Here is a 15,541-nt window from a genome sequence, read left to right on the forward strand (position 1 = left end):
TTAAGCTGTTGGCTTAATGTTAGTGCAACACCAATAGATCAAACTTTCATTAAGATGAGAGCTATCTCATTGCAAATGTTTCACGGTACTCGCGCTTTAGCTTTACACATCTTAAGCTGAAGCACGGTTCCACAATTGGTTCAAAAGTAAAGAAATGGTAAAGAAACAGGTTTTCTATTTCTTATCTTTTGAAGCAATCGCGGCCCCCGCACCTTAGTTTCAGATGTTCAAAGCTAAAGCGTGGGTGCTACAATTGTAACAAAAGTAAACAAATACAACAGTAGGCAGGAGAAAGACATTTAGCAAAGTAGTGCTCTGAGGCTATAATTAAACCTTACCGACTAACAACTCATGTAACACGGGGTGTCCTCAAGGGAGTTTACAAGAAAAGAAAAGGCGATACTAAGGATGGACTATTAAGCCTATTGACCAATGAAAAGCCACCATTTACAAAGAACAGTGACAGGAGCCAAGTAAAAAGATGGGCAGAACTTCAAGTTCATACCTGAATACAGCATGTCTCGAAGAGACAACGTATGCGCTGCACAGGTGAAACCTAAAAAGCAGTAAGAGAGGGGGACTGTGGCTCTTCCCCTTTGCTAATCTTCTTGGTTATGTGTTTTTGATTGAGGAGCAGCTGTGTTGTCTGTATATGAAGCAGTACCATTGCTCATATCTTCTAGAGATATTGTTGTACCATCCTGTTTTAGGTTTAACCTATAATAACTGATAATACCCAACAGAAAGGAAAATAGCCCTCACCACTGTTAACATACAAACCCTGATAAACACTTGCACAACCACAAACTAAATGCCATTCAAATAAAGGAAAAGGAGAGTGAAAGAGTTAGTTAATTTTATTTTTTCCTGAAGGGGCCAATTCAATGTAACTTTGTTATACAAGGTAGCAGCAAGAAAGGTTGGGTTAACATTATTCTGCTTGATGTTTGTTGTTTAAGGATAACACTAAAAGTTTTTTTCTAATTCCTTTTTTCCATTTTGTGGTCTTTGGTCTAAAGATGCAGGGTTCATAAACATGTTTCAGGTCTTATTTGATTATTTTACAAACTGTAGAGAATCAGGAAATATCAAAATCATTTTTGATATTTTGGCTGTGTTTGATTCTTTCACTGATAGGTAAAATGGCTGGTTTCAGAAGAATATTTCCCAATATGTACCATCACATTTACCCACCGACAGAGAATGGGTGAAACCTATAAAACATCAGCCTCCTATTCTAGCAAGTCAGCACTGATAGTAGATGAATTGCCAAACACCCCATTCTCTAAACATTCAATGCAAGGTGTAGTGGCAGGTATATTTGAAAAGAGTGCTGTCACCAAGCATCTGGGATAGTGGTGAAAACATGACACCAGACTTTTGGTAAACATGGAACGCAGTGTCACTTGGAATGCTGCTGCATACATTTCTTGCCAAGTTAAACAAAGATTGGAGTGATAGTGTTTGTATTTGCAGTGATTCAGCTTCATATATGAAAACGTTGTGTGATGTCTTGTCAAAATTGATACCGGAGATGAAGTGCTACCCTGTGCGGGATCCTTGCCACTTGTTAAATGGTATGCTGAAAGCATCTTTACAATCTTCAGAGTTAATGAAAAATGCTATTGACTTTGTTGTCCATTCTAGTGCACTGTTTCATTTTGCGCTGGAACTAAAATGCAACAATTTCTCATTTTCTGCCTTTTGTGGCATCAAAGTGTGAGTCATTCCAACCGTGTCATTTAGCCGATGGTTCTCGGTCCTAGAGGCTGTGAATGCTATATTATCTATGTGGCAACAGTTTACAGAGTTTTTGCTTAGTGACAATGCCAAATGCAAGAAGTGTGAGGATCTTTGGTCACATATTGATAGTGACATGAAAAGAAATACACTCAACTGCATTCTTAGATTTTTACAGGAAACTATAACTGCTGTAGTGGACATATTCAACCTTTTCTACCAAGTGTTCAGCGTAATTGGTATAGATGTGAAACATCTTCTTGAGAGTAGGCTGGGCTGCACTTTTAGTGACTTTGGCAGTGCAGTACGTTCCATGTTAGAATGCTTGCCACTTGCTAAGCAAAGAAATGTTGAGGAGCTATTCAGGAAGTTTTATTTTACAATGCATGAGAAATGGCTTGTAATGATGCATAGAAATGTCCCTTCGCAAACCATGGCATTTGAAGTCAATGAAGCCTCACTGTGGTACTCTGCACAAGTTCTAGATCCCTTCCTTAAAGGGTAATTTTCTCTGGACTTTAAAAAGTACTGCTCAATTTTTAACCACTTCAATAGCTCTGAGGGCATATGCGCCCAGTTCTACACATATGTTTCAGAACCTGTCCCAGAAAATCGCAATCTTCAGGTGCAACAGTATTGGCATGGAAAGCTATGTCAGTGGCCAGAGTTAGTAAATTGTATACTGGCTGTTTTGGCTTTGTCCATCTCAGGTGCCAATGTTAAGAGGGCCTTTTCACAGATAAAGGTTTGCATGGGATGGAAAGAGCAGGCATGTTTGACCAAAGACTCACTGAAGAAGTATTTTATGGTGTACTACAATAAGTTTGATTTGTCAAAATGTATTTGGACCTCATATGCACTGTATGTATAGTGTCTATATATCTTGAACTATCCCTGTAGAAAGCAAGCAACAATAAAAGCAAAACATTTCATAAACACCAGAAAAAAATGTTTTTGTTTTTAATGGCGTGAAAATGTGTAACCACTGTTTTTTTAAGGTATTGAAATCACTGGAAAACATTAAAAAAAATAAAAACAGACTTTACCAAAACAAGACAATGGAAACTGGAAAGGCTAGCTATTGTTACTGCAAACCCATGTCCAGTATTGTAGGAATGGGCTTTGGAAGGTATATCCCTGTGACAAAAACAGTAGAAGGAAGTTTTACATTTTGAATGATACCAGAAGATAGAGTTTTTCGTTTTGAATTCTGTGACAAATGCAGTGGAACGGGATTAACGATGTGAACTATTTGTCAAACATTATAGGATGGTGCTTTACATTGTTTTACAGTGAGAGACCTTCTTACACAGGTCTCTGATCTAGGAGTGTCTTTTGAGGGCTGATTTTCATGTCCTTATTTGTAACTTCATCCTTAGCTTATAGTTGTGTATGAAATACATTTCTTTTCATTTTGAAAAGGGAAACCGACTGGACATCTATTAACTGTTATTGTAAGATTTACAGAGGTTTGAGATTCTAACAGACACCACCTCTCTAAATAACTTTTGGGCTGCTCTGGCTCATTAATATGATGGTCATCTGCTAATGGGCAGTAGATCTAATAGTAAGGTGACCTTAGTGATCAAATATTCAATTTACTATAGTTGGACCACAGTCACATTTGAATACTGTGGGACCCACTCAGGAACCATTTCCCTCTTTTTCACATGATTTGCAGTGGAGGTGCATTGTTATTTCCACCAGTGCCAGAAGAAACACACCCTGCTTCTATCAGTCTTCCCAACAGGCCCCTGCTGTGAACCCCCCAGCTACATTAGTTGCATTGTTGGTAGTCGCTCAAAATAGCAATAGAGGTTCCTAATGGATGTTCCAGTGGCTACAGGGTCTGTTTGTTTTTCCTTGTTTCACAGTTGATTCCCAACATAATGATGCAGCAGCCTATTTTGTACATGTTGGATGAAATGTGTTGTAATAAACAATTCTGAATTTACAATATGTAAGCAGAGATGTGGTAAGCTTGGCTGAACTACTTTAACACAATAAGTAATAATTTTTCTGGTTTTCACGCTCTTAGATGATTTGCCTCGTAACTAGACAACAGGTTTCCACTTTGTCAATTGCTCTTACACAACCTTGTGTAATTGGATTTGTGTTTCTTTTAATTAAGCGTATCTCGTGAAACTCTGCGAAGCAGGAAAAGGTCAGATTACAGCCTGAACAAGGTGAATGCACCCATCCTAACCAACACTACCCTAAATGTAATACGACTTGTTGGTGAGTATCATTTGACAATTATTCATCCTTAGTAGTTCTGTCAAGAAATGTGAAAGCTTCAGAAAATATGCAATACATGCAAGAAGCATCCCTGCAAGATTTGAAGTCATTGTTCATTTATTTTTTGAATGAGTGAATTTTTCCATTATTGTATCTCTAGTGATGGACATACGAATTATGAATCACACAATGTTTTAACCTACTTGTCACATAACTGAGTATTGAGACGGAATGATGTATGTGCTTTACCTAAATGTTTTTGAGAGGATAGATGCTGTCCTATCATTTGGAATTTGAAAACTTCTAAACGTTACAATGGCAATATATGCTCTGGAAATATGAGGGCACTAATTTTGAAAGTAACTCTAAGTTTGAACAATGGGACAATTTCGGTAAGGTAATGCAGCAACTGTGCATAACATTTCGATCCCTGCACCAAAAACAAGACATTGCACCAATGATAGCTTCTTTTTGCTCTGCCTTAACTTGGATCTGACGGTCAACTATCAAAGCACGGGTGTGGCCAGCCAAGATAGCTGGCAGGATGTGCCCTTAGGGAGCTCCGACTCCCTGCTTCGAAAATCTTTTATTATCCTGTGCCCCACTCTCCATCTAAGGGCACCAAGTCACGCGCAGCCCCCCATGTACCCATCAGATCCACAAGGGGGAGCTCCTGAAGTCTGGCTCCTCTTTCCATCGGGAGCTGATCAGCCGCATGCTATTCACAGAGGCCTGCGCTGCCCTGGGCCTATGTCAGGCTGGAGGACTTCTTGCTGCGCTCCACTCCGGGTCCCGTGGGGAGGGCTGTACCAGTGGTGAGTGAGACCCAGATCGAGATCAGCACTCCCTTCCTGAGAAGACCTGCTGACAGCTGCGTGACCCGATCCTGCAGCTCTTGCTGGGCCTTGGCGGCGGACCTCTGATTCCTGGGATTTCAGTAACGCCCTGCCACGATTTGTGTGCCAGCCTTGCTGCTTTCCGCGGCTGCAGAAGCTAGAGGTTTTGGGAGGTCTGGTGCACCATGTGGCTCCTGGGCTAGAGTTGATGCACGGCTCTTGGTCTCCAGGGACCGGCCTGGCTGCTCTCTGCAAGAAGAACCTTTTCTCCCATGTGGAGGTTGGGTGCACGGATCACTCACCTCGCGGATGATTGGAGCTGAGGTTTGGTACTCTGTTGGGACCAAGAGGTGAGGAGGAGGACTGCATGAGAGCCCACTGTGAGGGTTGGCGCTGTTGCAAGGTTAGGTGTCCCTCACTTGTGGAAAAGCCTTTCTCAGGACAGGAGGCACCAGCAGCAGATGACTTAACACCTGGCCTCGTGCATTTTTTCTGGGGTGACAGTCGCCGCAGGGGTGCCCTATGGGGAAAAGTGTTCCTGACCAAATGGGAGATGTGGGCTGAGAACTAAAGCTTTTTGCCAGCCAGGGAATCGCGAGAAAATGGTCAATTCACCTTTGCCCGAGGTCCCTGACACCAGGACCCGGAACTGCCTCCTTAAACAGGTCCCAATACTTCGATACGCTCTAACCAGTGGTACCTTGTGTGGGGTGATTCCTCCTGATGTGACAGTGGCCTGGTGCAATTTCATGCCCTGGCCTGGGGGCTGAAGTGGGGCTGCCAGGTGGAGGCTGCCTTTTGGGAACTCTGGTCATCACGCAGACTTTCATTTACCTCTTATCCTTGGCATGCCCAGCGACGGCGCTTCCGTATGGCACTCGTCCCCTGGCAGAAGGACCAGACTGTTAGGGTGGTCTTGGGTAGGGCCCTCTTCGCTAGGGAATTTATCTTCTGACTTTTAGAGTGTTGTGAGAGTGAATCTGTGGACCTTTCGGCCTGTAGGGTGGGAGGCTGCGAGATGTTGGGGGACTTGTTACCCAATGAAGAATTAATCACTTTCAAGGAGGCACTGGAGAGCTTTCATATCGGGCTGGGCTAATTCTTGCATCATGCCAGTATTGCAGCCATAGTCCACGATATATGAACCACATTTCCTGTGGCCCGGCTACTTCACTTACTTTTGAGGGCTATTGGAGTTGGGTCGGAGCGTCACCTGGTCTTCCTCTTATACAAGGCCATGCCACCTCATCGTAGGCAGGTACTGTTCCCTGCTCGGGAGACTTGAGAGGGTGACCTAGGGGCACTGCACTGGAATGACCAGTAGAAGAGGATGTATGCATTTGTGAAGAATGTGCCAAGCAATGCAAGATTTAAGCTTCTACACTTACACTTTCTACACTGCACGTATGGCTCGCCTGTCCTACTACATAACATGAACCCTAGTCAGTCGGAATCCTTCCCCAGGTGCCAGGCACCTGTTATATTCCATATAGGTACTATAATATAGGCCTCTGTAAACTCGTTACCCTTCACCTACATTCTATCCCTACGTTACACTTGTCACGGTTTACAGGGACTGACCTTTTACCTAGATATTACACTGCAATCAGATCCGGGTTTTCCCTAGTTCGAAATCTCATACATTATGCATGAGGGTTCTTTGAAGCACAGCACGACTACCATCTCCTGTATTAGATCTGTGTACAAGGTTCAGGCCTGACGTCATCCTTAGGCCGACATAGTAACACCGTAAGGTAGGACCCCTGGGGAGACCTGTGGGTATATATATATCAAATCTTGCTAAGATGCTGAGGTTCCTGCATGCAGACACTCCAGCTAGCAGTGGTCTAGCATCCCTCGCTGGGTGTCCAACGCAAGACCAGTTCAGGGTCCCACAGTCCCACTTAAGGTAATGGGGTTGACTAGATCCTAGAGGAATTCTTGGCTTAACACCCCCACCCATGCTAGGTACATTTAGGTACATCTAGATAGGGAGGCATCGTAGGAGTACGCACCTTTTATCATGTGTTTTATATACTTGAATGTATTCATGATTTTAGTAAGATGGTAGAAATCTACCATCATTTTACTTTCGTAGTATTGTTCATCATTTATATCCTATACTGTCTAACGGTTGTTGCAGCACATCTATTCTACACCAGAATAACAACTGTTCAATAAATGATTATTGAAAACGCCCAGCTTGTTTTATTCTGTGTATGTCTCTGAGAGAAACTAAGTAAGCACGAATGAGTGAAAGGTAGTACATTGTTTCCACAGTCCTGAGGGATCAGTGTTGTCATGTTCTGAGGTTGCCAGAAACTTTTCTTTCCTTGGTGAGCGGGGATTATAGTGGCACTGTGAGCTAGCTGATGCAGAAAGGCTAACATACCCAGTGGGGGTGATCAGAGTTCGTCTAACACCAATCCTACAGTATATGTTGTCTAAACTCGCAGATCTGATAGAGCCATCTAGCCGCAGATTCCTTAACTTAGAATATCCGCATGCGTCAGACTGGATCCAGAAAACTTTCCGCATCAGCACCTCTGCATGCCGGGGGCGGCGCCGCATGACACTGCCCTGACGTCGTCCACGGACGTGACGTCAGCGGAGCCATATATGCCCCTCCCGGTGCGCTGACGTCAGTTTTTCTTCTTTTCCGCCTCCCAACGGGGTTCCTGGAAAACCAGCGGTTTCTTGGCCTGTTTTTTTGGACCTTCTCAACGCTTTCGGTGTCACAGAACAGAGTGCAGTGCCTTCAGACTTTAAGGAGTGTGTGAGACCTGTGCACGCCGATGTCTGTCACGGGCCCACACGCCATCTATATGTGGTGCCTGGGAGTGCACCACTACTCCAAAGAGTGCGACGCCTGTCAACAAATGAAACCTAAGTCCTTGAGGGAGCGTCGTATGAAATTGCTGGCTGCACGGATGTCTGGTCCTGCACCTTCACGCCGCCGTTCTACCTCTCGGGATCAGGCCCGTTCCCGAGGTCGTTCCCGCGGACGTCGTTCAGAGGCAGATAAGCACAAACATAAGTCGTGAAGGTGTTCCTCCCATACGCGTGATGCTGGCGCCCGTCCGCTCGCTCCTTGCCAAGCACGGGCGTCCAGCTGTTCGTCTCCTCCGTACCCTCCCTTTCCGGGAGTTGGAGCGATGCGGGCCAAAATGGAGGCTTATCCAAAAGCACTCCACTCTTACTTTGGGTCACCCCCTCTCCCTGGTGCGCCTTCGGGTCCCACAGAGGTGGAAGGCACTCATGTCGGGTCCTCGCCAGCCGGTTCGTCCTCTGCACCGGCTGTGTGCATCGATTCCGGTTCCGGAGTTGATACGACGCCGAGAGCCCTCCCAGTCGGCTGTCCAGCCCACCCCTCCAGTCCCCGCATAGCCCTGCGCGGCTTCCTGCACTGACGTCTGATGCGGCCCCGGGCTCGACGCCCTGTCTACGTCTTTCCTCCCTGCATATTGCGGTGGGATCGCCGTCGGACGGCGCCCAGGCCGTGTCCCCTTTGGAGGTCGTCGACACGACTCTGACTCAGGGTCGGTCGACACCTGTACTGACGTCTACGCCTCCTCTATTGCATGAGGTTAACGTTCCTCTTGAAACCTCTGACGTCGATGCGACTCCCACACGGCGTCGGCCAACGCCTCCTCTTTTGCAAGAGGTTGACATTCCTCTGGACTCCCCGGGTCTGAGTTCGTTTCGGTGCCCCATGGTGCAGGTACCTAGTGTTGCGTGGTCTTCGGATCAGCCTCATGCTCCTCCACTTTTGCTGTCAAGTGGACGGGTTAGTCTTTAACCGTCTCCTACCGATGGTTTATTCTCGCCTCCCAGGATGGCAATTGAGGCTAGTGCTGCCTACGCATGGGCTATTCTCAGGGCGGCAGCTATTCTTCGATTTCAGCCCCCTCTGGTTTCCCTGACTTCTGAACCATTACTGCATAGGTCTTCAAACTGTGGGGCGTGCCCCCCTGGGGGAGCGCAGCATCCCCTCAGGGGGGGCGCGCTCTCCATCCTACCATTTAACCTTCCTTTGTTGCTTCAAGGCCTATTAATTAGGCTTCGTGTCTCTCAGCCGGAGCTGCTGCTGCATCTCGGGCTGCTGGAGACAGTGTCTGGAGTCTTATCTCCGGCACGCCCGAGTTTCAACCCATATATATCTTGAAAACAGAGCACAAAGAGCGAAACAAGAGCTCAAAGCAAGCACAAAAGAGCACTAACTAGTACAGAAATCTCAAAGAAGGTACAGATAACACAAACGGGCACAAAAAGCAGAAAATAGCAAAAAGGAACACAAAAATGCACAGCCCGTGTGTGACCCATTTTATGCTGCCTCGATAGGGAATTTCAGAATGGTTAATGGCTGCTAAACTGGTCAGGTTTTTTTTAAATATGCTTGGGGGTAGTCTGAACCGAAAACTGACCTATTGATAGCGAACCATTTAAACTTTCCTGTTACATTTGAATGGCATTCATAACTTCCTAAGCTCTGGTCATAAAAGGCATGATTGTAGGCTTAACAGAATAAGAATCCCTTTATAGAAAACTGAAAATAATGTAACCTTTTCTTTTTATGTAGTGTTTTTAGGTCTCGCCTGTCGATGCGCATGCGCATCGAGCTTGCGAGACTATGGGGGCTTAAACAGTCTTTAACCAACTTGCAAGGAATCGTGGCGATTCCTTGCAGTGCCCGTGAAAAAGCGCGTGCACATGCCCCCAGCCGCCTGCCTTGCATGTATTTTCCCTCAGCCTCCCTCCCGCGGGCAGCTTGGCCTCGGGTATTCACCCCAGCGCGACTTCTCCTCCCCCCTAATTACATGCCTGCTGTTTACTTCTTTCACGGCCACTCTCTCGCACATCAAAGGCTGCTCACACACACCATATGCCTGCTCCCCTCCCCCACCCCCCACGCCTCGCAACAGACTTCATTGGAATGCGCTCCATGCATTCTCCCCTCCCTTTCAGCCTCTTTCCCAGCTCCAAGCCGGACCCTCCTTTCTCACCTCCTCTTTCTTTATTTACAGGGAGAACTTGTATTTTTCCCCGAGGCAACCAGTTCTGACACTGCCCGTCCCAGCACACACCAACTTAGAGCTTGACTTGTACTGACGCTGTCACCCCAGCAGACATGCAATCTGCATCAAGCATCCATATGCATCAAACATCCACAAGCAACAGACATCCACAAACATCAGACATCCACAAGCATCACAAGCAGCAGACATCCACAAGCGTCAGGCATCCACAAGCGTCAGGCATCCACAAGCGTCAGACATCCACAAGCATCACAAGCAGCAGACATCCACAAGCAGCAGACATCCACAAGCAACAGACATCCACAAGCATCAGAAATCCACAAGCATCACAAGCAGCAGACATCCACAAGCATCAGACATCCACAAGCATCACAAGCAGCAGACATCCACAAGCATCAGACATCCACAAGCATCACAAGCAGCAGACATCCACAAGCATCAGACATCCACAAGCATCAGACATCCACAAGCAACAGACATCCACAAGCATCAGACATCCACAAGCATCAGACATCCACAAGCATCAGACATCCACAAGCATCAGACATCCACAAGCATCAGACATCCACAAGCATCAGACATCCACAAGCATCAGACATCCACAAGCATCAGACATCCACAAGCATCAGACATCCACAAGCATCAGACATCCACAAGCATCAGACATCCACAAGCATCACAAGCATCAGACATCCACAAGCATCAGACATCCACAAGCATCAGACATCCACAAGCATCAGACATCCACAAGCATCAGACATCCACAAGCATCAGGCATCCACAAGCAACAGACATCCACAAGCAACAGACATCCACAAGCAACAGACATCCACAAGCATCACACATCCACAAGCATCAGACATCCACAAGCATCAGGCATCCACAAGCATCAGGCATCCACAAGCATCAGACATCCACAAGCATCAGACATCCACAAGCATCAGGCATCCACAAGCATCAGGCATCCACAAGCAACAGACATCCACAAGCAACAGACATCCACAAGCATCACACATCCACAAGCATCACAAGCATCAGACATCCACAAGCATCACAAGCATCAGACATCCACAAGCATCAGACATCCACAAGCATCAGACATCCACAAGCATCAGACATCCACAAGCATCAGACATCCACAAGCATCAGACATCCACAAGCATCAGACATCCACAAGCATCAGACATGCTTAGCATCAGACATCCACAAGCATCAGACATGCTTAGCATCAGACATCCACAAGCATCAGACATGCTTAGCATCAGACATGCTTAGCATCAGACATCCACAGGCAACAGACATCCACAAGCAACAGACATCCACAAGCATCAGACATCCACAAGCATCAGACATCCACAAGCATCAGACATCCACAAGCATCAGACATCCACAAGCATCAGACATCCACAAGCATCAGACATCCACAAGCATCAGACATCCCCAAGCATCAGACATCCCCAAGCATCAGACATCCACAAGCATCAGACATCCACAAGCATCAGACATCCACAAGCATCAGACATCCACAAGCATCAGACATGCTTAGCATCAGACATCCACAAGCATCAGACATGCTTAGCATCAGACATCCAGAAGCATCAGACATCCACAAGCATCACAAGCAGCAGACATCCACAAGCATCAGACATCCACAATCATCAGAAGCAGCAGACATCCACAAGCATCAGACATCCACAAGCATCAGACATCCACAAGCATCAGACATCCACAAGCAACAGACATCCACAAGCAACAGACATCCACAAGCAACAGACATCCACAAGCATCAGAAATCCACAAGCATCAGACATCCACAAGCATCAGACATCCACAAGCATCAGACATCCACAAACATCAGACATGCTTAGCATCAGACATCCACAAGCATCAGACATGCTTAGCATCAGACATCCACAAGCATCAGACATCCACAAGCATCAGACATCCACAAGCATCACAAGCATCAGACATCCACAAGCATCAGACATCCACAAGCATCAGACATCCACAAGCAACAGACATCCACAAGCAACAGACATCCACAAGCAACAGACATCCACAAGCATCACACATCCACAAGCATCACAAGCATCAGACATCCACAAGCATCACAAGCATCAGACATCCACAAGCATCAGACATCCACAAGCATCAGACATCCACAAGCATCAGACATCCACAAGCATCAGACATCCACAAGCATCAGACATCCACAAGCATCAGACATCCACAAGCATCAGACATCCACAAGCATCAGACATCCACAAACATCAGACATCCACAAGCATCAGACATCCACAGGCAACAGACATCCACAAGCATCAGACATCCACAAGCATCAGACATCCACAAGCATCAGACATCCACAAGCATCAGACATCCACAAGCATCAGACATCCACAAGCATCAGACATCCACAAGCATCAGACATCCACAAGCAACAGACACCCACAAGCAACAGACATCCACAAGCATCACACATCCACAAGCATCACACGCATCAGACATCCACAAGCATCACAAGCATCAGACATCCACAAGCATCACAAGCATCAGACATCCACAAGCATCAGACATCCAAAAGCATCAGACATCCACAAGCATCACAAGCATCAGACACCCACAAGCATCAGACATCCACAAGCATCAGACATCCACAAGCATCACAAGCAGCAGACATCCACAAGCATCAGGCATCCAGAAGCGGCAGGCATCCACAAGCATCAGACATCCACAAGCATCACAAGCAGCAGACATCCACAAGCATCAGACATCCACAAGCATCACAAGCAGCAGACATCCACAAGCATCAGACATCCACAAGCATCAGACATCCACAAGCAACAGACATCCACAAGCATCAGACATCCACAAGCATCAGACATCCACAAGCATCAGACATCCACAAGCATCAGACATCCACAAGCATCAGACATCCACAAGCATCAGACATGCTTAGCATCAGACATCCACAAGCATCAGACATGCTTAGCATCAGACATCCACAAGCATCAGACATCCACAAGCATCAGACATGCTTAGCATCAGACATCCACAAGCATCAGACATCCACAAGCATCAGACATCCACAAGCATCAGACATCCACAAGCATCACAAGCATCAGACATCCACAAGCATCAGACATCCACAAGCAACAGACATCCACAAGCAACAGACATCCACAAGCATCACACATCCACAAGCATCACAAGCATCAGACATCCACAAGCATCACAAGCATCAGACATCCACAAGCATCAGACATCCACAAGCATCAGACATCCACAAGCATCAGACATCCACAAGCATCAGACATCCACAAGCATCAGACATCCACAAGCATCAGACATCCACAAGCATCAGACATGCTTAGCATCAGACATCCACAAGCAACAGACATCCACAAGCAACAGACATCCACAAGCATCAGACATCCACAAGCATCAGACATCCACAAGCATCAGACATCCACAAGCATCAGACATCCACAAGCATCAGACATCCACAAGCATCAGACATCCACAAGCATCAGACATCCACAAGCAACAGACATCCACAAGCAACAGACATCCACAAGCAACAGACATCCACAAGCATCACACATCCACAAGCATCACAAGCATCAGACATCCACAAGCATCACAAGCATCAGACATCCACAAGCATCACAAGCATCAGACATCCACAAGCATCAGACATCCACAAGCATCAGACATCCACAAGCATCACAAGCAGCAGACATCCACAAGCATCAGGCATCCACAAGCGGCAGGCATCCACAAGCGTCAGACATCCACAAGCATCACAAGCATCAGACATCCACAAGCATCAGACATCCACAAGCATCACAAGCATCAGACATCCACAAGCATCACAAGCAGCAGACATCCACAAGCATCAGACATCCACAAGCATCACAAGCAGCAGACATCCACAAGCATCAGACATCCACAAGCATCAGACATCCACAAGCATCAGACATCCACAAGCATCAGACATCCACAAGCATCAGACATCCACAAGCATCAGACATCCACAAGCATCAGACATGCTTAGCATCAGACATCCACAAGCATCAGACATGCTTAGCATCATACATCCACAAGCATCAGACATGCTTAGCATCAGACATCCACAAGCATCAGACATGCTCAGCATCAGACATCCACAAGCATCAGACATGCTTAGCATCAGACATCCACAAGCATCAGACATCCACAAGCATCAGACATCCACAAGCATCAGACATCCACAAGCATCACAAGCATCAGACATCCACAAGCATCAGACATCCACAAGCAACAGACATCCACAAGCAACAGACATCCACAAGCATCACACATCCACAAGCATCACAAGCATCAGACATCCACAAGCATCACAAGCATCAGACATCCACAAGCATCAGACATCCACAAGCATCAGACATCCACAAGCATCAGACATCCACAAGCATCAGACATCCACAAGCGTCAGACATCCACAAGCATCAGACATGCTTAGCATCAGACATCCACAAGCATCAGACATGCTTAGCATCAGACATCCACAAGCAACAGACATCCACAAGCAACAGACATCCACAAGCATCAGACATCCACAAGCATCAGACATCCACAAGCATCAGACATCCACAAGCATCAGACATCCACAAGCATCAGACATCCACAAGCATCAGACATCCACAAGCATCAGACATCCACAAGCAACAGACATCCACAAGCAACAGACATCCACAAGCATCACACATCCACAAGCATCACAAGCATCAGACATCCACAAGCATCACAAGCATCAGACATCCACAAGCATCACAAGCATCAGACATCCACAAGCATCAGACATCCACAAGCATCAGACATCCACAAGCATCAGACATCCACAAGCATCAGACATCCACAAGCATCAGGCATCCACAAGCGGCAGGCATCCACAAGCGTCAGACATCCACAAGCATCAGACATCCACAAGCATCAGACATCCACAAGCATCAGACATCCACAAGCATCACAAGCATCAGACATCCACAAGCATCAGACATCCACAAGCATCAGACATCCACAAGCATCAGACATCCACAAGCCTGAGACATCCACAAGCATCAGACATCCACAAGCATCAGACATCCACAAGCATCAGACATCCACAAGCATCAGACATCCACAAGCATCAGACATCCACAAGCATCAGACATCCACAAGCATCAGACATGCTTAGCATCAGACATCCACAAGCATCAGACATGCTTAGCATCAGACATCCACAAGCAACAGACATCCACAAGCATCACACATCCACAAGCATCACAAGCATCAGACATCCACAAGCATCACAAGCATCAGACATCCACAAGCATCAGACATCCACAAGCCTGAGACATCCACAAGCATCAGACATCCACAAGCATCAGACATCCACAAGCATCAGACATCCACAAGCATCAGACATCCACAAGCATCAGACATCCACAAGCATCAGACATCCACAAGCCTGAGACATCCACAAGCATCAGACATCCACAAGCATCAGACATCCACAAGCATCAGACATCCACAAGCATCAGACATCCACAAGCATCAGACATCCACAAGCATCAGACATCCACAAGCATCAGACATGCTTAGCATCAGACATCCACAAGCATCAGACATGCTTAGCATCAGACATCCACAAGCAACAGACATCCACAA

The 15,541-nt window shown here is 46.5% G+C and overlaps 1 protein-coding gene across 1 annotated transcript in view; it reads left to right on the forward strand.

Moving 5' to 3' along the window:
* Positions 1-15,541, forward strand: part of VPS50 (VPS50 subunit of EARP/GARPII complex) — an 821,620-nt gene that overhangs the window by 479,451 nt on the left and 326,628 nt on the right. The window contains exon 20 of the mRNA XM_078663657.1: positions 3,872-3,978. Within this exon, the coding sequence (XP_078519783.1) occupies positions 3,872-3,978 (107 nt within the window). The remainder of the gene's footprint in view (positions 1-3,871; positions 3,979-15,541) is intronic.

The sequence above is a fragment of the Lissotriton helveticus genome, chromosome 10 (genome assembly GCF_964261635.1).
Source record: "Lissotriton helveticus chromosome 10, aLisHel1.1, whole genome shotgun sequence".
Classification (NCBI taxonomy): Eukaryota; Metazoa; Chordata; class Amphibia; order Caudata; family Salamandridae; genus Lissotriton; species Lissotriton helveticus.